The 24,498-nt window shown below is 35.1% G+C and overlaps 1 protein-coding gene across 1 annotated transcript in view; it reads left to right on the top strand.

Annotated features, from left to right (window-relative positions):
- Positions 1-24,498, top strand: part of Cplane1 (ciliogenesis and planar polarity effector complex subunit 1) — a 133,526-nt gene that overhangs the window by 17,812 nt on the left and 91,216 nt on the right. The window contains exons 17-23 of the mRNA XM_076857385.2: positions 3,678-3,842; positions 7,342-7,515; positions 13,661-13,889; positions 15,465-15,604; positions 17,281-17,498; positions 17,662-17,826; positions 19,828-19,966. Of these exons, the coding sequence (XP_076713500.2) occupies positions 3,678-3,842; positions 7,342-7,515; positions 13,661-13,889; positions 15,465-15,604; positions 17,281-17,498; positions 17,662-17,826; positions 19,828-19,966 (1,230 nt within the window). The remainder of the gene's footprint in view (positions 1-3,677; positions 3,843-7,341; positions 7,516-13,660; positions 13,890-15,464; positions 15,605-17,280; positions 17,499-17,661; positions 17,827-19,827; positions 19,967-24,498) is intronic.

Below are 24,498 nucleotides of genomic sequence, written 5' to 3'. Positions count from 1 at the left end.
TGGTTGTTGCTAGAGCTGAAACCTGTGGTTGATTGTTAATGGAGACCAATGAGATTTAGATCCTGAATAAAATAATGTTTATTTTTTGTTGTTGTGTAGAGGTACTACACATATCCAAATGGGGAACTGTAGACCAAATATTTTACCACCTTCTTGGAGAAACCTGGAACTGAGCCTCCTTGTCCTTAACTGATATAAGAATGTCCTGTTGGTTAAATGTATTGTTGGGTTAAATATGATTTACATGGAGTTTTTGATAAACTCTAGAAACTGGTAACATCTTTTATGATATAGGGCGCAGGGTGTGGCTGACATAACAGAAGTTCTCAGCTGGTAAGCCTGGAGCTAGCCCTGATTGCAACTAGTACATGGTCAGATTGGGCCGATTATTACCCTTTTTTGGGGGGAACTGGGGATTGAACCCTGGGCACTTAACCATTGAGTCACACCCCTTGCCATTATTATTATTATTTTTTGAAACAGGATCTTATTAAGTTGCTTAGGACCTTGCTAAATTGCTTAGGTTGGCCATGAACTTGCAATACTCCTGCCTCAGCTTCCCCCAGTCACTGGGATTATAGGTATATACCACCAATGCCAGCTGGGCCAATTATTACATTTATTTTCTGGCTCTTGTGGCTTTGTATGCCTCATTTATTCATCCATCACTTAATTAGTATGTATTTGTGCCTGCTGTCTGCCTAGTACTATACAAGGGACTAAGGATAACTGAAATAAACAAATTTGCCCTCAAATTGCCCACATTTAACTTCTCTCTTTATGTTGTGTGGAAGGTCCCAGGAGCACAGAAGACCATTTCACACCATTTGGGTTTGGGGCACAAACAGTCTGGAGAAAAACTGGGGGGATTGATTTTTTTTAAAATTATTATTTTTTTTAGTTGTCAATGAACCTTTATTTTATTTATTGATATGCGGTGCTGAGAATCGAACCAGTGCCTCACACATGCTAGGCACGTTTTCTGCCACTGAGCCACAATCCCAGCCCTGGGGATTGATATTTAAAATTGAATATAAATTGGCCAGTTAAGGCAGTGGAGATGTTTTAACAGAGGAAATAGCAGTTTAAAAAAAAAAAAAAAGACCTTAGGAACCAAGGCAGTTTCACAAACCACAAGTAGTTTAGTAGGACTAGATTATATGACACATAGGTGATGTTGGTGATAAGACGGTGAGAGGTAGATGGAGAACTGATGGTAGAGAAAGGTCTTTCATGGAGTCGGAATGGTTAAGACTTTTTTGTGTGTGTGTAGGAAAGGGACCTGTTTCAAATGAATGGATAAGTTCTACTATAACAAGATTTTTCAACTTTACAATGACCTTAAAGTAATATACCTTCAGTAGAAACCTTACTTCAGATTTTGCATTTTGATATTTTCTGGGCTGGCAGTACATGGTATATAAGATACACTCTTCCTTATGCTGGGCAGTGGCAGTGAGTCACAGCTCCCAGTCAGCTATGTGATCACAGGGGTAAACAACTAATGCTCTGTGGTGTACTGTGTTGCTAAATTGTGATGTTCCATGGGTTGGATGTATAAGTACATTATTTTATTTATTTATTTATTTGTGGTACTCAGGGTTGAACTCAGGGCCTTATGCATGCTGGATAAATGCCCTACCACTGAGCCACACCAACCCTTGAAAGTGCATTTTTGACTCAGAATATTTCTGAGGATGGTTTTATGGGAAGTTAAATGTGGGCAATTTGAGGGAAAATTTGAGGGCAAATCATGATGTGACCTTATGGTAAATCAAAGGATATGTGTATAAGCCATTTAGAAAAGCCACTTTGATAGCTTGTGAAGGGTCAGTTGTAGGACTGTGGTGTAACATTGTAGGTTTTACCTAGAAGCAGGGAAATTAGTGAGATGAACCAAAACAATGTCAAAGGTAATGAAATGGAAGTCACAGTTGACAAATATTTAATAAGTTTGATCAGCTGGACTTGTGATTCAGTACATTTGAAAAAATTTCATGTAGTTCTCAGACTTAGGAATTATCCAGTTGAATGAAGGAGGGTAGCATTCAGAGAGATGGGCAGTTCTGGATGAAAAAAAGTTTTCATTATGAGTTCTTTTGTTTTAAATTTTTTATTTGTTTTAATTAGTTATACATGACAGTACAATGACCTTGACGTATCATACATTATGAGTTCTATTGTGAATATTTTATTTATAACTTTTAACCACTAGGAATGGCTACTAGTAATATAGAAAGTGGCAGAGGCTTCATAAGAAAATTCTTTTTCTTTTCTTTTTTTTTTTGAAACAGTTTCATTATGTTAGCCTTGAACTTCCAGGCTCAAGTGATACTTCTGCCTCAGACTCCTCAGTAATTGGGACTAAAGTGGGTGTCACCATGCCTGGCTACTTTCTATGAAAGTAAGCCAGAATTTGGCAGATGGGGCTAATTTGCTATTCCCAGGGTATCATTAAGAACCCAGGCTCGCTGGGCTCTATGGCATACATCTGTAATTCAGCAGCTCAGGAGGCTGAGGCAGGAGGATCACAAGTTAAAAAAAAACCTCAGCAACTTAGCAAGACCCTGTCTCTAAATAAAATATAAAAAAAGGGTTGGGGATATGGCTCAGTGGTTAAGTACCCCAGGATCAATATTTGGTAAAGAAGAAAAGAACACAGGTTCCTTTTCGGGCATTTTGGCACACACCTGTAATCCAAGTGGCTCAGGAGGTTGAGGCAGGAGGATCACAAGTTTGAGGCTAGCCTCAGCAATTTAGCAAGGCCCTAATCAACTTAGTGAGACCCTATCTCAAAAATAAAAAATAAAAAGGCCTAGGGATGTAACTCAGTGGTAAAGCACCACTGGGTCTAATTCCCAGTAACCCTTCCTCCCCAAAACAAACAAAAAAAGAACCCAGACTCCTTTGGTTTTTCTGTTCTGTTATCCTTGGTGCATTATTTCCAATTTTAAGACCATCACGTGGAATAAATGGCTGTTGGAATTCTAGCCATCACATCCATGTTCTAGGTTATTCTTATTGTTTCTTCTCCTTTACGAAGTCTCTTTGACTATCTCTTGGATATATGAATAGCTCTTTGGGGGTATTGTGACATGTTTCCTTCTATTCCATACTCTGGGTACCTGATGTAGAAGTCATTTGTGGACCTGAGTTCTGAGATGATGAGAATTTGCATCTCTCTTTGGAAAAAATCTTAGTCATTCTAGGGCTTAATGAAAGAAAGTAAAACTGAAAAAAGACGAAGTATTGCTTACCTGTTATTAAAAAAAAATCTTTTATTAAAGTTTAAAACTGAGGTATTGAAGTATGAAACTGAAAACTTATTTTTCTGAAACTATGCACACGTGTTATCCCAGCTACTCAGAAGTCTGAGGTAGGAGTTATCACAAATTTGAAGCCAGCCTCAGCAATTTAGCAATGCCCTGTTTCAAAAAATAAAAAGGACAGGAATTGTAGCTCAGTGATAGAGCTCCCCTGGATTCAATCCCCAGTACCACAAAAACAAACAACAAAACCCAGAAAGACCAAAAACCAGATACTGAAGGTATATACATTACAAGTGTGCAGCTTGATGAATTTTCACAAGTTGTATCCTTCTGTTTGCCTAGCACTAGACAAAGAGCATTCTCTTGTTAACTTGCTTTTAAGGTAAGCTTAATTCTTTCCTGTTTCAGGAGGAAGAAGGACCTGTTTTTTTCAGATACGCTATTATCTCTCTCTATTATACTGCTACCTTTATAGCTATAATTTAAATGATGCTCAAGGATTATGTGATCAGCTAGTAAGAGAAATACTGAGATGGTCCCAACTACCTGTTAAAGAAAATGAAGATTGTTCAGGTATGCTTTTAAAAACTCAATATATTTAATCTTGTTACTTCATATTTAGGGGATTCTATAAGACATTGCTTATACACAAATGTCAGCTCTCCTGCCTCAACATTGAATAAGTTATGTTACATTTTGGACTGTCAGTTTCTCAGTAACAAGGATCATACTGAGTTTTTTGTTTTGTTCATTTTTAATTGTAAGATCCCCACATTATAGCAATAATTGCCTGCTGAACTGATATAAATATTCTCTCATACCCCATTTATTAGATACAATATCAGTTATCCAGTATTTTTCCTTAATATGTTTATATTTTCTTTAAATGTTGCTGAAAGTGGTTTAGAACGTCATGTAATCACTTTCTGAGGCATTCTGAGTATTCTTTAATTTGTATAAGAGATTATAGAGTATCTGGATTGTGTGTTTTCAAAGCTATATATTTAAATTAAATATATGAAAGCAGGGGGAAAATATATATGAATGAGCACTTAATATATTTATAAGGATTAAAGGGTAATCAGCTGTTAGCTGTATACTACACACACATGAATGTGCCTGAAAGGCCCAAAGTAGCAGAACTTTCTAAATAGATCAGGTCTTTCTAAGTAGAGTTGATATTATTTTTAATATGGAAACCTTATATTTTTATGTATATACTTATTATTATTGTTGTTATTATTATTTGCAGTGCTGTAGATCAAACATACGACCTTACACATGATAGGCAAGTGCTCCATTATTGAGCTATACCAACAGCCCCAAATCTTTTTAAATTTTAGTGTTTAGGGTTGGGGTTGTGGCTCAATGGTAGAGTGCTCGCCTAGCATGTGTGAGGCTCTGGGTTTGATCCTCAGCACCACATAAAGATAAATAAATAAAGTTATTATGTCCATCTATAACTAAAAAATATTAAAAAATTTGTGTTTATTATGACATTCATTTTAGACAATTTTGAAAATATGAAAAAAATATAAAGAAAATTACAGTGTATTACCTTTTTGTTTAGGGCCTTTCAGTGTGTGTGTGTGTGTGTGTGTGAGAGTGTGTGTGTGTGTGTGTGTGTGTATGTGTGTATTTTCCCATTATTGTACATTTGAAGCTTTTGCCACACATTTACTGTTTTAAAGAATGCTTTAGTGTACATAAATCTTTGTGAACACCATAATTTCTTTAGGAATTGGGTAGTCACAATTGAAGATTTTCTGTTTCTGTTGTCAAGTTGCCTTCTAGAAAGGTTGACTGGCTGTGTATGAATGAGACTTTTGTGTATGATTTTTTTTTTTCTGGTATTGGGAATAGAACCCAGTAGTACTTTATCTCTGAGCTACATCTCCAGCCATTTTTAATTATTTTTTAATGGATATTTTATTTTATTTATTTATATGTGGTGCTGAGGATTTAACCCAGGCCTCACACATGCCAGGCAAGCGCTCTACCCCTGAGCCAAAACTCCAGACCCCCTTTTTAATTTTTTAAAAAATTCTGATATAGGGTCTCACAGAGTTGCTTAGGGCCTCACTAAGTTGCTGAGGCTGGCCTTGAACTTGTGATCTTCCTTCCTCACTTTTTTCTTTTTTTAATATTTTTTTTAGTTGTAGATGGACACACAATATCTTTGTTTATTTATTTGTTTTTTATGTGGTGCTGAGGCTGGAACCCAGAGCCTCACACGTGCGAGGCAAGCACTCTACCACTGAGCTACAGCCCCAGCTTCCTTCCTCATTCTTTGAGTTGTTGGGATTATAGGCATGCACCATTGCACCCAGCTTTTTAAATGATTGGATGATCTTCATTTTCTTCATCAGCTTCAGGTAGTTCATTTGTTTTATTATTATTATTATTTTCTTTGGTACCAGGGATTAAACTCAGGACATTCAACCACTGAGCCACATTTTCGAGCCTTTTTTTGTATTTTACTGAGTTGCTTAGCGCCTCGCCATTGCTGATGCTGGCTTTCAATTTACGATCCTCCTGTCTCAGCCTCCTGAGCCGCTGGGATTACAGGCGTGCACCATCCGGCCCAGCTGTTTCATATTTTAATGATGCTTCTTTAAAATATAGTAAGCAGGGCTGGGGTTGTGGTTCAGTGGTAGAGTGCTCACCTAGCATGTGTGAGGCCCTGGGTTCAATCCTCAGCACCACATAAAAATAAATAAGTAAAATAAAGGTATTGTGTTCAACTACAACTAAAAAATTTAAAAAACAAATAAAATATAGTAAGCATATACTTACTGGGTTGGGGGTCCTTACGACTGCTCCCAGATTTGATGATTCATTGGAGGACTCACAGCACTTAGTAGGCAAATCATGCTCGTAGCTATGATTTATACAGTGAAAGGATTCAGAGCCAAATCAGAAGGGAAAATGACACCTAGAGTGAGACCTGGAGAAAACCTGACGTTTGCTTCCAAGATTCCTTCTGGTGGAGTGACACAAGATATGTCTGATTCCCTCAGTGAGAAGTGTGACAACACATGTGAGATGTTATCTATAAGGGCTCATTAGAGATTCTGCTCAGGGTTTCAACAAGGGCTGGTCACATAGCTCCTGTCTTATGTGGCACACACCAATATTCAATACTCTCAGAGGGAAAACAGGTGTTCAGCAAAACCACATTGTTTTTACAGTATGTGCCCAGTGAGCTACTCTTAGCATACTGAAAATCCTTCCAAAATCTAAGCTTCCAGGTGCCACCCAAGGGTGTTTCAGGCTGTGAGGCCTGTTACATTAACTCTTTTTCACACCTGCCTTATTAAATCATTGTGTATTATTTAATTTCTATTGCCTAAGGCTGCCATTATTAACATAATTCTGCTAGATTCAGAATTACCTTTTCTCTCTCTCTCTGTCTTTTTTTTTTTCTCTTTTGGTGCCAGGTATTGAAACTCCCTGTGCTTTATCAAGTGTGTATTGTACCACTAGGTTACCTCCAACTAGGCTCCAGAAATTTGATGTAACTCCCCTCTATCACCACCATCTCTCCTTCATTTTTTCTCTACATTCTTTTTGCTACAAAAAGAATCTTAACCTAGTAAGCCTTTATACTTGTATATAGGCATTATGTCTAGTAATGGGAGTGTATCTCCCAGACCCAATGTCATAGAAAAAAAGCAGTGAGCCCCTAACTTGATGCTCTTTAATCTTCATAGTGAACCCTACTCATGTCATTAAAAACTAAAAACCAAACAAACAAAAGACACAAAAGGAAAGAGGAAAAAGGGAAAGTAAATAATGAGGTGCTAAATTTGCAAGTCCATCTTAGCTAGATTATTTTATAGAAATTTCTCCATTTTAAAAATAAAATGATGAAAGTTGTGTATAGTTTGTAAGTATATTTGCTTATCATCATGAATAATTATTTTGTTCTTATTCAAAAGTGTAGACACCTATTATAATTTACCTTGTATAGGCCATGGGTGCTCATTTCAGAAAAATTTTAATTATACTTTTTTTTCTTTTAAAATGAACTTAAATATTACTACTTTTTGGCATTTTCTGTATTCCTTAGACCCTAACCAGTCTGGCTGTGAGTCTGTGGTGTCTGGACGTGTCTATCCTGAGGCTGCACTAAGAGTCATCCAGGCCATGGCTCGTTTCATGGCTGCCTACTTCACCAATCAGCTGCTTTATATTTTTCCTCCTCACAGTGTGAATGTTCTTCCTCCACTTCATATTAAAACAGGTACTATGGTAAAATGTAATTTTCTCACTTTTCATTTTACATATAATTCTTAAACTACATTATACAAAGATAAATAAATAAATAGTTAAATAAAACAAATAAATAAATAGATAAATAAAGTCATTATTTTATGGAAATGGGACTATTCTAGCATAGCACCTGGCACATAGGAGGTGCCCAAGTACTACCTGTGAATAAATTATACTTGAGAAAAGTAATTGCTTGGTTTTATTTTTAATGAATATGTACTGTTTTTCACAAAATTTGGGCATTTGTTTCTACTTGTAATGTGAAAGAGCTGCTATCTTTATGTGAAAATGTGGAAATTTAACAAATTTTGCATCTACTAATTTAGAATTTAATTTTATTTGGACTGTTTACTTTTCTCTATTATTTTATATTCATGTATTGATTGATCAATTGCAGTACTAGGGGTGAACCCAGGGTTGCCCTGACACTGAGCTATACCCCCAGCTTTTTAAAATTTTTTATTTTGAGACAAGGTCTCACTAAGTTGCCATGCTGGCCTTGAACTTGTGATCTTCCTGCCTCAGCCTCCCAAATAGCTGGGATTACAAGTGTGCACTCACAACACCCAGCTAAAATTTTTATTTTATTTTTTAAAATTTGTATTATTAACTGGGTATGATGGTGCATGCCTATAATCCCAGCAACTCAGGAGGCTGAGGAAGGAGGATCAAATGTTTAAGGCCAGCCTGAGCAACTTAATGAGATCCTGTCTCAAAAAAAAAAAAAAAAAAAAGGACTGGGATGTACCTTAATGGTAAATCACCCATGGGTTCAATTCCCAGTATTAAAAGTAGGGGGGCGGTTTGCTTTATTACTTATTCATTTAGTACTGGGAATTGAGCCCAGGGCCTCAAACATGTTAGTCAAGTGCTTGAACACTACATCCCCTTCCCAACTTTTGTCTATTTAGTTATTTCATTAATAGGGTCTAAATGAACCTAATCCTCTGCTAGATAACTGCCCTGCCCTCTTGGAGATAAATATATAAATGAACTTCTGTGACATTCATTCATTATACTGATTTTAAATGTTTATTTTTAAATAATACTATAATTGATCGATATCATAATTTTATACATTTATGGGTTACAGTGTTATATTTTCATATATGTGTATGTATAATTATGTCAAGCTGAGTTAACATCCCTCAACTCATCTGTCATTGGTGAAACATTTGATATTTATTCTCTTAGTTATTTTGAAATATAAATGCATTGTTATTGATGGTACTCATCTTGCTGTGTAATCCATCTCAAAACCTATTCTTACTTATCTGAAACTTTGCACCCATTGATCAGTAATTCTTCATTCCTTCCTGCATCACCACCTTCAACCTCTGGTGACCATAATTTTCTCTACTTCTATGTATTCAGCTTTATTAAATTCCTCATATAAGTGAGATAGTGTAGTATTTGTCTACTAAGTTTTTTATTTTAAATATTTTGTTTTAGTTGTAGTTGGACATAGTACCTTTATTTTATTTTTATGTGGTGCTCAGGATCCAACCTAGTGCCCCGCACTTGCTAGGCAAGTGCTCTACCACTGAGCCCAAAGTGCTGACTGTATCGGGTAGTTGACTGGGAGTTTCAAGTATAGTCATGTCGTGTAAGGTTGGGGATGCATTCTCAGAAATGCATTGTTAGATGGTTTCAACAAGTGACTGCCATAAAGTATCTGCACAAACTAGGATGACTTGGACTTCACTAGGTCATGTAATAACCTTATGGGACCATCATCCATGTGGCCTATTATTGACCAAATGTCATTATGCAGTTCCTGACAGTATGTTAGCTTGTACTACATGAAATTGATAAATGAAAACATTTGAAGAATTTTTTTTGTTAAATAAAACAGATTTGTTCTAACAGCTGTGAACAAAACAGATATTATAACCTGTTCTTTTATGGAATTTACATACAATTGTTTGAGACAAAATATTAATATATGAACATCAAATAAGACTTATTAAGTATTGACTATTGTTTTGGAGAGAATTAGAATAGAATAACGCACTGTGACTATTTCAGATTGGGAAGTTAGGGGCTGTGGTAGAGCACATGATTAACATGCAAGAGGCCCTTCAATCCCCAGAATCAAAAAAAAACCCAAACTATATTCAGACTGGAATTTTTTTTAATATTTATTTTTTAGTTGTAGTTGGACACAATACCTTTATTTTATTTATTTATTTTTATGTGTTGCTGAGGATTGAACCCAGGGTCTCGCATTTGTGAGGTGAGCACTCTGCTGCTGAGCCACAACCCCAGCCCCCAGACAGGAAAGTAGGTGAAATTAAAGCTGAATTCTTTTTTTTTTAATATTTTTTTAGTTGTCAATAGACCTTTGTGTTATTATTTATTTATATGTGGTGCTAAGAATTGAACCCAGTGCCTCAGAAATGCTAGGCAAGGACTCTACCACTGAGCACAACCCCAACCCAGAGCTGAATTCTTAGTAACTAGAAAGTGCCAACCTTGGACACCTGAGGTCTGAGTGTTCCAGTCTGAGCTTGTGTAAAAGCCCTGAGGCAAGAATATCTGGATGTGTTTGAGATATTGAGACTGATGTGACTATAGACTAAAAGCCAAGGTAGAAAGTGACAGGAGATGTAGTCAGAAAAGGGTTCGGATGGTATGGCAAGGAATCTGAATTTTAGGTTATATTGGGCTTGAAACAGGAGATGACATGAGTGGAAAAGTATGTGTAAGGCACACATGGTACTAGGTAGAGTGTAATTAGAAGTTTAATGCAATATAGAACTATATTGGTAGCTAATCACCAAACCATGGATTTTGGATCCTATATTTAGACTCTGATCTGTGATTGTTTTGGGATGTGGATGGGAATGGAGGACCATCCTCACCCAGCTGGACTTCTTCTACTGCAGCATGCTAGTGCCACCTGGGGTTCTATGGGAAGTTCTGGGTCCCTGGGAAATGAGGTGTGTGAGATAGGATCAATAAGGAAATTTTCCAGTGGTTACTTTCTAGTAGACTCCTACTTCCCTGAGAAAGAAGAGAAGTAGCCCTCAGTTGATATGGCTTCTTTACGGGGCTGGTAGGAGCAGAGACGGGGGACACACTCCTGTGTCACACTCCTGTGTCACACTCCTGTCCTTTGACCATATCTTCTTGGTTAGACCTCCAATGCCTGCTCCTGACTACAGCCTGCACTTCTTTTTTTCTCTGACCTTTATGCCTCCCTCCAAGACACCCAGATTATAGAATTTATTTCCTCAAATGCTTGACATTTGTTATTATTATAGTGGTTTTATATTCTTTTTTGTCATAACTTAGGAATATATCACTTTATTATATTCTCTGCTTTTGATAGTAATGTTTGTGACAATTTACGTCCTTAATCCATATTATTTTACTAACAAACGTAGTATTCCAAGTGGTTTTCAGAAAAACCTAAAAGAATAAAAGATAAAATCCTGGTCTTGAGAAACTCTATCTCAATTGCTTATCTTTCTTGTGTAAATCTGTAAGATTTTTGCTGTTTGCTTATGGTTCTCATCTTTACGGATTGCTTGATATAACTAAGTAAGACTGGTCTTTATCCCAGTTTAGGAAAAAAGGTGATAGAATCATTGTACTGTTTCCAGATACATTCATAAACACTCATTAAAGCACAGAGACACACCTTTGTATTCCCCACATAAATGTCTTCCTGGTAAGAAGTGAGAATGGAAGAAGAAGGTTTTGCAGTCTCTTTCCATGCTTGAGATTATGATTATTGAAAATTTAAATATCTGAAATTTTATATCTATGCTTTAGTTCCTTTAGTTTCCCAATATATTGGAAAATGGTAAAGTAAGCAGTCTTAGCATCTGTTTGATGTTACTTTTTCTAGTCAGAGCTAATGACAAAATGTACTGGGGACTTTAGTAGCTTATTTTATGTAATACTGTAAAAAGTGGCAAACTTTTTTTAATATATGAAAGTAGTATAATTTTCAGAATAGTAAATAATTCAAATTATTTTAATGGCATACTGCCTTGCTTATAGTGAATAGAAAATTTAAAAAAAAATTTGCCTCGACTCTTTTGTGTACACAGAATCAGATACCCTAGAGATTGAATGTTTTTTTTTTAATTCAGATGTTTTTCAAAGAGCCTAATGTTAGTGCCTAATGTAGGGTTGGCCAATATAGTTCACATAAGAAACTAATCACTTCATTTTTCATTTCAGGGGTCAGAAACCCATGTATGCCATTGACCAATTTTATTTTGAGTGAAGGAGTGAAAATTTTTTCAACATAGTTTTTTTTTTCCTTCTTTTCGACACTGGGAATTGAATACAAGGCCTTGTGTATGCTAGGCAAGTGTCGTATCTTTGATCTAGATCCTCAGTCCCTCTTATTTTATTTTGAGATAGGATCTCACTAGGTTGCCTAGACCTGGTCCTGAACTTGGATCTTTCTATCTCAACCTCTCAAGTAGCTGGGAATATAGGCATGCACCACAGTGTCTAGCTTCAATGTGTACTTTCTAATTATTTTTTAATTGATGTATTATAATTCTATGTAACAGTGGGATGCATTGTGACATATTCATATATACACATAACACACTTTTCTCATTTTATTCCCCATCAGAATATTTATTTATTTATTTGAGGCACTGGGGATTGAACTCAGGGGCACTTAACCATTGAGTCACATCTCCAGGCCTTTTTACTTTTTTGCTTAGGGCCTAAATTGCTGAGGCTGGGTTTGAACTGTGTTTCTCCCACCTCAGCCTCCCGAGCCACTGGGATTACAGGTATGTGCCACACTCAGCCAACACACACATATATATATATATATATTTTTTTTTTCTTTTGGTACCAGGGATTGAACTCAGGGGCACCCGACCACTGAGCCACATCCCCAGCCCTATTTTGTGTTTTATTTAGAGATAGGGTCTCACTGAGTTGCTTAACGCCTCGCTTTTTGCTGAGGCTGGCTTTGAACTCACACAATACTCCTGCCTCAGCCTCCCTAGCCACTGGGATTACAGGCATGTGCCACTGTTCCCAGCTCCAATATGAATTTTTTTTAGTGTGTAATTTTTTAGTTGTAGATGGACATAATACCTTTATTTTATTTTTGTATGGTGCTGAGGATTGAATCTAATGCCTCATGTGTGCCAGGTGAACACTCTACCACTCAGTCCCAGCCCCAGCCTCAACATGTATTTTTTAATAACATTGTAGTCATTATATTTCAAGTTGCCTCAAGTTACTTTAGGGAAAGGTACAGAGGTCTTGTGGAAAGGATATTACCGCTTTGTGTTGAATTCCAGGCCAAACTAGAATCTTGTCATTTATTCAGGGGTTATTGAATATTACACATTTTATTCTTTTTTTTGTTTTGAAATGAGTTCTCACTATGTTACCAAAATTCCTCTCAAATTCCTGGGCCTAAGTAATTTTCCTATTGTTGTCCCCTGATTAGCTGGGAGTATAGGTACATGCCTATATAAAACTTTCTCTTTCATTTATTTGCTTGTGTATATTTTACAGTGCTGGTGACCAAACCCAGGGCCTTGCATATGCTAGGCAAGTACTCTACCATTGAGTTACAATAAGGCCTCTTATTAATGAACACTATTATATTGAACACTTTGTATATTTATTATTTGAAATTGGTTTTTTTATTGCATAACACTATGGATAATACAAAGTCAGATAAAACACCATTTCAGCCCTCCAAATTTCATAATCTGATATGAAAAATAGGCTTATATTTCTGAGCAGCCCACAGTAATAAATTGTGCACTGTGACCCGGTACATGTTCATATGTATACTTATGTACATATTATCTGACACAAATGTCTCATTAAATGGTATTTACTTTTATTTTGAGTTAATGGATTCATTCTGTATGTTTCTTTTCTGTTCTGTTTCATTTTTTAGGAATTCTATTATTTCTTTCATGGCTCGCTGTGAATGAAGCATATTCTTCAGTGTTGAAAAAAACTGTTCTAGTATATTTAGTATTATTGTAGCCCATTTTGTATGGTCTTGTTTAGAAAATACTAATTAAAGAGATAAATATAAAATGTAAGGAGGCTTGAATTTGGATGCATGTGTGTAATTGTAATATCCATTTTCTTCAATTTATTCACAGAGCAGTCTCTTCGACTTATTCCTCTGCAACACTCCAAGGTGGCCAGTATTGTTAGAGACCAGAATCTTTCTAATGTGTGGACAGTTGAATATGCTCTTGAATTATTGTTCATTGGTGGCTTGGTTACAGAGGCTATATGGTTAGCATATAAACTTGGAGACTGGAAGACATCTGTTGCAATTGGCGTGGCCTTCCAACTCTTCTATAAACATGATAGCAATTTTGTGAGGTATGTATTTTTAGGTAAGCTTAAGTATAACAGTATCATGTAAAGTAGCTTATATTTCTCTTATTGTTGGTGTTTACGTATGTGGAGTTCTTTATTCAGCATTGGCCAAAAGAGCTTTCTAATGATAGAAGTATTCTGTATGTGCTCAAAGTGCATGGGGTAGCCACTAGTTACAAGCAACTGTTGAGCATTTGAAATGTGGCTAGTGAGACAATGAGCTTCATTTTGAGTTTAATTTCACCTATATTTACATAGCCACACGCTATGTAACATAATGATTACTATGCTAGATAGCTCAGTGGCTTGCTTATTTATAATAAAACATTTAACATATTTATGTGTTAGTAATGCCCTTAAAGGACATATAGTCAGTGGGAGAGTTTATCCCAAATAGGATTTGAGTTTTAAATTAATTAATCTGATCTTTCAACTTTTCAGAATATTATGGCATTGCTGTGTCTTTTATGTGTTTTTCAGTTCACTAGTTCAATATATATTTCTTTCTTCTTTTTAACATTATTTTTAATTAAACTGAAAATACCATGACACCACATTTTATATGCTTGATTTTTTTTAATATTTACTTTTTAGTTTTAGGTGGACACAATATCTTTATTTTGTTTTTATGTGGTGCTGAGAATCGAACTCAGTACTTCACGTTTGCTAAGCAAGCACGCTACCACTTAAGCCACATCCCCAGCCCTATATTTATTTCTTAAGAAACTGCTCTGTACAAAGCTTAACGTCAGGTATTTTAGTAGATATAAACCTAAATGTACATAGTTTCAATGCTTTAAGGCATTTATACTTTAATAGAGAAAATAGGACAAAGCATTATTATAATTTACATAGTAGTTGGTGTGGTAAGAAAAGGACAGTGGTACCATGGGGACAGTGATATTGTCAAGTGGGGGAAAGACAGGAAATACTATGTAGGAGATGTCATTTGAAATGGGAATCAAAGGACATATAGGATTTGGATGAATTAAATAAACATTCAAAGAAAACATCCTAAGTATGAGCAATGGCATTTGGCAAAATTAAGTTTTGGTTCAGTTTGGATAAAGTATGTATGTAGAATAGCAGTAGGAAATAAGAGTGGGAAAATGTATTAGGATTATAATTAGGGAGGGCCTTAATATACTGTTTGTTTTTTGTATGTAGGGTGAATAGAGTGTGTGGATTCTATTGTTTCTTTCTTTTCATCTTTTTGTTGTTGTTGTTTGGAGGATTGAATCTAGGGGCACTTAACCATTGATCCACATTCCTAGCCCTTTTGGTATTTTATTTAGAGTCAGGGTCTCCCTGAATTGCTTAGGGCCTCACTAAATTGTTAAGTAGAACGACTTTGAACTTGCAGTCCTCTTGCCTCAGCCTCCTGAGCTGCTGGGATTACAGATGTGTGCCACCATTCCTGGCTTTCCATTATTTCTTAAATTTTTGTTTAGTTCTTGTTTGTTTTTATGGTGCTGGGGATTGGGCTTAGGGCCTCACACATGCTAGGCAAGTGTCTACCATTGAGCTTTTCTTTTATCAAAATTTGGATTCATTTCCCTTAATTTGATGTCATTTCAGGTCCAAAAAAAAGTGTCCGAAGCTACCATTAAATATGACTCCAGCTCACATTTTTCAGAAAAAATTGCAGTGTTTTTTAGGTCAACCAACCTCTTTGGAAGGAAAACAGGAAATGGGCTCAAAATATAAACAATTCTCAGGTGTGTTACATACATAAAGTCTGGCATCAGGTTAATATAAATTTTGTAATATAAGAAGTTTATAAATACCTGGAGATAGATTTATATTGTATGATTCCATTTATATGATTCTACAAAAAATAAAATTATAAGAACAGGAAACAGTGGTTGCCTAGGAGTAGTGGGGGAGGAATTAACTACAAAGCATAATGAAAGAATTTTGTAGAGTGATGGAAGTGTTCTTACAGGCCTGTGCAGATATATCAAAGTTCACTGAGAAGGATGAGTTTTACTGAATGTAAATTATGCCTCAGTCTGATTTAAAAACAAAAACTCAAGTTATTAGACCAGTTTAAGAGCCAATTAATGAAAAGATAAATCTGAGCTATTTATTTATTTTATGAATACATGATATCTATAAAATATGCATGTAATATATATACATCTCTACATAAATATAGAGATAAAGACAAATATAAACAATATATAGAGAGATATCAAGAATTGAAGAATAAGAAAATGAAGTTAAACTTTGTAGCATGTAGAAAAGTTGTCTGTTAGGAATTTCAGTTGTGTCTCTAGCAAATTCTGGATAATGGCTACCTCTGAAAGATGGCATATGATTGATATGCAAGGAATTTCAGCTACATATATAATATTTAAAAAAATATTTTTCATTGTCAATGAACCTTTATTTATTTATATGTGGTGCTGAGAATCGAACCAAGTGCCCCACACATGCTAGGCAAATGCTCTACCACTGAGCCATAACCCCAGCCCCAATATATAATATTTTATTTTTAAAAAATCTAGATTGATGGGGCTGGGTTGTGGCTCAGAGGTAGAGCGCTCGCCTAGCACATATGGTGCCCAAGGTCTGATCCTCAGCACCACATAAAAATAAATAAACAAAACAAAGGTGTTGTGTCCATCTACAACTAAAATAAATATTTAAAAAAAATCTAAATTGAATATAGTGAAATGTTAATATCAGACATGGATGACAAGTAAGTATATGAGTGTTATACTCCATAGTTCATAGTGTACTTAAAGTACTTCATAATAGAAAAAAACCCTTTCATCTCCAGTTCTGTCCTATGTCTCCTTTCAGTTTGCCTTCTGGGACATATCTGTGTATATACAGATATTTTCATATTTTAAAGCCATAAAATACAACTGACTTTTGCAATTTTCTATTTTCTTCAGAAGCTTTTTTTATTAATTACATTATTATAAAAGTATTGTCATGGACCACTGAAAGGAAGATTACTCTTTCACTCCCTTCTTGACAGGATTAACCCAACTAAGCATCTTCTGTCATAATGTTGTATATTAAGAAACATTTGTTGATTTGCTGTATTTTAATGTATATTATTTTGGTGTATTTGTTTTTTCCATTGATATTTTTTCAAATATTATTACTACCACTACAATTTTTTTTTTTTACTAAGGACTATATTCTAACATTAAATGTTAGAGTATCTCTTTTTTAGTTTTAGAAAAAGTTTCATGCTCTAATTGCTTATGATCTTAAAATAACAAGAAAGTTCATAAATTTTTGTCTGTAAGTTTGGATGTTTTGCTTATTAACCATTGTATTCTCAAGAATCTACTTTTTCAGATTAAAAAAATTTAGAAAATAGGATGAGAAGTTAAATGAGAATTTTAACTATTTTACCAAATTTTGTATTTATTAGATCCCATTGAAGAGGAAGATGCAAATCTGCTATTTGGTTCAGTACAAGAAGTCCTGAAAGCATCAGTTATGGCTGATGCGGATATTCTTTCAGACACTTTACAGCATCTGATAGATTCTGCCAAGGACTTCAGTAAGAGACTGTGGGGCTTAGTGCCTGCCGGCTTGTATCTTCCAGCTCCTCCATTATATTGTCCCCAGCCAGCTATTCTTAGTGAAGTAAGCTTATGCATTATTCCTTTATTTAATTGAAAATTGATTTTGGTCAGTTTTAAAAATAGTCAACCTGAAGTCAAGCATTGTCATTAACCTATCTTTATTTTTTCTTTAGCATTTTAAATTTTTTTATTATCACTAAAATGGGCTGTCTTATTGTTTCCAGGAAGATGGAGATGATCTTTTTGTAAAAGCTGAAAAAGACAATCGCCAAAAGGTGTCTGGAATACTTCAGAGAGTTCTCTTGCTCTTCAGGGCAACTCGGTGTTCTTTTCCTGTAGCACAGTGGTACATTTTGCAGCTGAGGAGGGCAAGAAAAGTCATGCAGAAGGTATGGGAATGTCTTATTCATGTGCTGTGTTAAACAACTGAAATAAACTGATACTTATACTGTAATAACACTTTTCCAAGGAGTCCTGCCCTGTGAATCCATACATTTCAGGCTTATTTATGGTAAGCAACATAAAAAGAGCAGATTCTTTCTGCCAAAAGATGAGAACTTTGAACTGGGTCTCCAGGTTAGTTACATCCTGCCTGATAGTACAAAATGTCCAGTCAGTTCGGTCCTGGGAATTAAATTTATTTCTTCATTGAAGATAATATAAACTCAATTCAGGACTGAGGTGTGGGAAGAATTCACTTCTCTCTGGGGAGAGATCTCTGTTCCGTTGGGGCTTCAGTGTGTGTTCTGGAAAGTTGTGTGTTCTCAGCTCTTGTGTCTTAAAAAGAGATTTCAAGCAAGACACAGGTGTGATCAAAGTTTAGCAAAGTTTATTAGAAGAGAAAGAGGAAGGGCATGGGAAAAGCACCCTCAAGGGAGATTGTTGTTGCTGCTCAACGAGAGGAGTGGGGCATTTTGTCCTTATTGGCATCAGATCAATACTGGTATCAGATCAATGTTGGCATCAGATTCTCCATTTTAGAATGGGAGCCATTTTATCTAGAGGCTCCAAAGTTTCCATTCTGAGAAAATGCTGCTTGTGCCTGCTAAAGGATCAGCCCCACCCCAGTTTATGATGCAACTCCTAAGCAGCTTAGGAAATTCCCCTTGTGGGCTATAAAGCTGCTCTGTGAGTGCCAACCCACAGCCTTGTGGGTTTGCCTTGTGCTACTGACAATAAATCTCTTGCGTGAGATTCTGGTGTGTGGTGTGGTCTTTGGACTTTGCATAGTCTCTGTGAGTGTCCTTTCAGTCCTAGTTTTAGTTAGGGCTAAGGGACAGTTTCCAGAGGGTCTTTCCCAAGCACTACCTCCTAGCTCTTGATTGACAGTTGGATTGTATTAGATTTCTAAATCCCTATTTCGTATATCTTAGTCAAGAGTGTCTAAGTGAAATCCATAGGGTGAAAATTTATAATTACAATAAGATTAAATGATATGTTGAGGACCTAAAGGCAACTTTTGATCATCTCGGCTTTCACCTGTTTATTTTGTCTAGAACTTGATTTCACAGACCTTGAGGCCATTTAGCTTTCCACCCTCCAAGTAGAGCAGGCCATCTTCCTCTTATCAAAGGAGGAGTCTTGAGCAAACTCCTTGGCCCTGTGATATATTGTTACAAGGCCATTTTCTTACATCAGAGCAGGGCCAGGATGACTTTATTAAGTTGTTTCTTTAGAAACATATTGAGAGTTAGCACATAGGCTCCGTGTGTAGATTTAACACACTTAATCCCCATGTTTCCGCCTCTCATGTCTACCTGTTCCGTAAGTGGGTTCAAAGCATCCAAAGTTAGAGTGATTACTTGGCTATTTGCTATTCTTCCTTCCCAGGTTTATGTCTCTTATGTTCCTTTTCTTTTATCTATTTATTGATGATCCTTGCCTAGAGTCATTTTTTTAAGCGTTGTCAAGTGAGGACTTTCTACCTCTGTCATTGTAGATTAGGTTTTTAAAAGTTATATATGAAGTTAAATTTTTTTGTATTTGTTTTTTGGTTTTGGAGTCTACACAAAATATATAGGCATCTAATCTCATATCTCAAATGAGATTAGATGCCTATATTTCTTTTCTTTCTCTAAACTGTGGGGTAAGCCAGGGATGAATAACCTTAGGTTGTTTTTTACAAGCAAAACTGAGTGACAAGGGAGTATAAATGATTTAGTTAGAACTTTTTTTCTCTTTTGAGATATAATCTAATGAAATTCTTGAATTAGATTTGTAATCTAAGCTTCTGAAAGAATAGCTGATTTCAGGACTATTGTCCTTCCATAGTAGAGGAATCATGCTGTTTTCCATTTTATATGGTTGATCTTAACTGCCTTGTTCTTCTGTAGTTTCCTCTCAACATTATTTATACCAAGATTAATGTACTGCCATTTTTTTACTTTCAGATTCGAATGAAAGGTTCTCTTCCATCACTGAATCCTTTCCCCCAGTCCTTACTTAACTACTGTAAAGGAGGAGTAGCATTCTTCAGACCTGGAGCAACTGGAGACCACAAGCTTGATGAAGTTTCCATTAGAGCAATTGGTTTGTTGACAATGAACTACTTGCTTAAAAATTATCCTACACGTGAATAATGGTGTATAATTTATTTGATTTGGCAAAATTTTTAAATGATTTGACTCTTCAAAGTATGGAGTGGTGTATAATATTTTACTTAGCTTTTACAAGTAAATGCTGTAATTTTAATAGCCACATATGTACATGCATTATAGTGTGGTATTAAATTAGGAATTTTTTTTTTTTTTTTTTGGTGCTGGGAATTGAATCCAGGACCTTGTGCATGTGAAGCAAGCACTGTACCAACTGCGCTATACACCCAGCCCCAGGAATTTATTATATAATACAAAATTATGATATTATTTTTGTTGCTTCATTATTTAAATTTGAAATTTAGATGCTTTTCTTACCTGGTGGTGCTCACCTATAATTCCAGCCACTTGGGAGGCTGAGGCAGGAGGATCGATCACAAGGTTGAGGCCAGCTTAGCAACTTCAAGGGACTGTGTCTCAAAATTAAAAAAAATGAAAAAAGGGGTAGAGTACTCCTAGATTCAATTAAAAAAAAAAAAAAAAAAAGCTTTTCCTGTGATCATTTTCTTTTCTTTTTTTTTTTTTAAATATTTATTTTTTAGATGTAGATGGACACAACACAATGCCTTTATTTTTATGTGGTGCTGAGGATCGAACCCGGGTCCCACCCGTGCTAGGCGAGGGCTCTACTGCTGAGCCACAATCCCAGCCCCACCTGTGGTCATTTTCTTGAAGTTAGGGTATGCTGCCAAACATGAAGTGGACAGGCTTTGACCTTATCAGAATAGATTTATCATTTGTTTTCTGTTTTTCTAACTTAACATATGCTACCTAAACATTTTTTCCATTTAAAAAACTTTTATATCTATTAAATTAAAAATTTCTATTAGCAAAAATTAAAAATTTAATTCAGTTTTTGCACTTTTAAGTTGCCTCTGACAACATTAGGTTCCTTTATTGTATTTTAAAATAATTTTCTTAGGTAGATTCTTAGCAGTAGAATTGTTTAGTTAATGAATATACCTATTTTACATTTCTTAAAATAGTATGCCAAATATTATAATTCCTTTAGATTAATTTGATGGGTTAAATGATAGTTTTATGTTAATATGTCTTCCTTGTGACTATATTGAGTATAGTTTTCTATTATATTTCCTTTTATAAATTCATTTCCTATTCATAGTCTTATGTCCAGTTATCTGCATAATAAGCCTAAAAAGAAGTAAAACTTTGGAAGCCATTCCACATTTTTCTCTTTAATTATTAATTCTTACCATTCTATTAATATTAAGGCTTGTTCTCTCTAGACTTTGATTAAAATGGTCCTTTATAACTCATTTAACATTTGTACTAATCTTAAATAATAAATGTCCTGGGGCTCAGATTGTCTGTTTTCAAACTATAATGGCATCAAAATGCTTTTCAATTGCTTTTCTCAGCTGTTATGAGCTTAGTTTATAGACTTCTCATTCACTCTAACAAAAGAAAGGGCCAGGCCGTTGTCCTTTGAAAATGTGTGTACAATCCAATCGTATTTTTTAAAAATTTGGACTTTGTAAGTAATGAGTTAAATTCACAAAAATTTCATTTAGGAGATTGTTGATCATAAATAAAACATGAAGCTGAGTGTAGTGGTGCTTATAGACTCAGCTACTTGGGAGGTTGAGGTCAGTGGATCACTTGAGCCTATGAGTTCAAGATCAGCCTCAGCAACATATCTAGACCCCATCTCAAAAACAAAACAAAACAAACCAAAAAGTCTGCAAATGATTGAAATAAAGATTTGAACGTACATTTTTATTTTTTTAAGAAATAATTTATTGAAGTGAAATTAATATAACACAAATTTAACCATTTTAAAGTAAATAATTCAGTACCATTTAGTACATTCCCAGTGTTGTGTGATCACTACCTATTCCGAGCATCTCTTGACCATGTAGTAGTTTCTTCTCACTTCCTCCTCCCTGTATCCCTTTGAGTGCTGGCTTCTTTCACTTAACACAGTGTTTTAAAGGCTTAGCCACATTGTAGCATGTGCTAATATTTATGCCTTCTTGTGGGTGAGGAAGACTCCTTGTATGGCTACACTACAATTTATTTATCACTTAATGTATATTTGAGCTCTTTTTACCTTTTGACTCTTGAATAATTCTGCTATCAATGCATATGTACTTGTACTGGTTTGAAAATCTTTCCATTTCTTTATACATTTCAAGGGAGGGACAGGGGAGTGAATGTGGGGAGATGGGCAGAGGCAGAGAATAATAAAATCACAAAGTAAGAGAGCCCTATGCTGGCTGATGTGCTTGCTAAAATAGGTCCAACTAATTCAACTTTGGGCTTCTGACATTCTTCCCAACCACTTCTATCAGTAATAAAAGCAAGAAAGTGTGCTAAAATGACATGAGACTATGCAATAGGATAAGTGCTTTGGAGCTGATAAGTTACCAGAGACATATTTTACTCTTGGGTGTGTTAGGATGTGGAACGTGTGTTTTTAATTTTTTTTTTAAATTGTAGATGGACACAGTACCTTTATTTTCTTTATTTTTATGTGATGCTGAGGATGCTGTGATGCCTCACACATACTAGGCAAGCACTCTATCACCAAGCTACAATCCTAGCCACTTGAACATACATTTTAATAGTTTAATTTTGTCCTTGAGGGTCACTATTTAATTTGCTTAGTTTGGTCTTTCGGTTTTTGAGAAGTGATTTGGCTAGATTAAAAAGTTTTCATTCCTAGTTATCTAAAATAACAAAGTTCAAATTGTTTTAAAGCTTCTTATAGAGAATTTAAAAAACAAAAAAGATAATGAACTTTCAAGTACTTATTAGCCACCTCGACCAGATGTCAACACATGAAAGCAAATCTAAGATATCATGAGATTTTTACTCATAAGTACTTCAGTATGTGTAGTCAACACAACAGGAAGTTTTTGAATGCACAATTCCATTATTATACCTAACAATATTAATTAAAATACTTTCACATTATATATTATCTGTCCTGTGTTTTATATTTACTTGAGTATCTCGGTATGACCTCTTCAGTTATTTTTTTTCAAATCTAGAACCAAACAGGGTTCTCTACACATTGCATTTTCATTGATATGTCAATTTCTCTTAATGTATAATAGTTTCTCTCTCCCCATTATTTTTTTCAGGCCATTTATTTATTAAGGAAACCAGGTCATTTATCTAGTAGAATTCCTCTCATTCAGTTTTAGTTGATGATACCTTTTTGGTATTCAAACTTTCATGACCACGACTTCTAAAAAGATACAGATATTATATTAGAACCGTACATATATTAATACTGTATGTACCTCAGTACAGTACTATATGGAAATGAAAATTTAAGGAGCCATCCTTACTATGTACCGTACACTATTGCTATTTTCTGTTGTATTCTAGTTTTTTTAAATGGTTGAGACTCACTGAATTGATTTTATAGCCTGATAACAATCTATAATTGGAAAAACATGGAAAGGGGATGTTTTTCGATGAGTAGCTGCTGAGTTTGTTCTGCATGTAACTTTATGATTCTTGACCCTAGTTCGGTCCCAGCATGCCTGTGAAATAAGAAATAGTGAAGCATTTATCAGTTGGTGCCTTTCAACAGATTGGGCCATGCTCCCTTGGTAGAATTCATCAGAATCTGGGGTATGGACTTGGATCATAGTGCAAAACTGCCCCCAGATGATCCTGACAGTCTTAGGGGTGTTTACCCACCACTCTTATCTTTGGGGTGGATAGATTTGTAGAAGACCTGTTTTCTCCTCAGTTTTCATAACATCTAACTATACTTTGTGGCTTTGCAAATTATTTTTAAAATAAATTAAGTAGCTTTCTAACAAAAATGAAAATACTAATCACTAAAATAAAAATCAGTTTACTGTAAAAATAGGCTCATTTAAAAAGATTAAGGCTTTTGGGGTTGTAACTCAGCAGTAGAGCGCTCTCTGGGGACGTGCAAGGCCCTGGGTTCAATCCTCAGTACCACATAAAAATAAATAAAAGTATTGTGTCCAATTACAACTAAAATAAATATTTAAAAAAATAAATAAAATATTAAGGCTTTTAATGACTATTAAATTTGGGGGGATTACTTTTCTCCCTCCACAGGAAAAGGCTCTGTTAGCTATAGTAGTAGAAAAGATGAGTCTTACTTATGGACATAGTTAATTAAAATAAGGGAAAGTAAATTTAGTGTTAGCAGAATAGTTGAAATTACTTTTTCTTGTACTGTGAGCCCTTGCATTATATGTAGTTAAGTTATGATACTCCATACTATATTGGTGATATTAACCCCATGAAGTTTCAAAATGAGTAAACTGATAATAAATAGAGTAAGTTTTATACTTTATGTTTCCAAAATTTTCATCAACTCTGATATGCATGAAATATACAATAATGTGCATCAAAATTCTGGAAGAACCTATGACTTTCATATAAGGTATTTATGATAAACATGTTTCTTTTATAATTAACAAAATAAAGACATTTATTTTGAAAAAATAACCA

Source organism: Callospermophilus lateralis, chromosome 5 (genome assembly GCF_048772815.1).
Source record: "Callospermophilus lateralis isolate mCalLat2 chromosome 5, mCalLat2.hap1, whole genome shotgun sequence".
Classification (NCBI taxonomy): domain Eukaryota; kingdom Metazoa; phylum Chordata; class Mammalia; order Rodentia; family Sciuridae; genus Callospermophilus; species Callospermophilus lateralis.
This window is presented reverse-complemented; position numbering and strand designations above follow the sequence as displayed.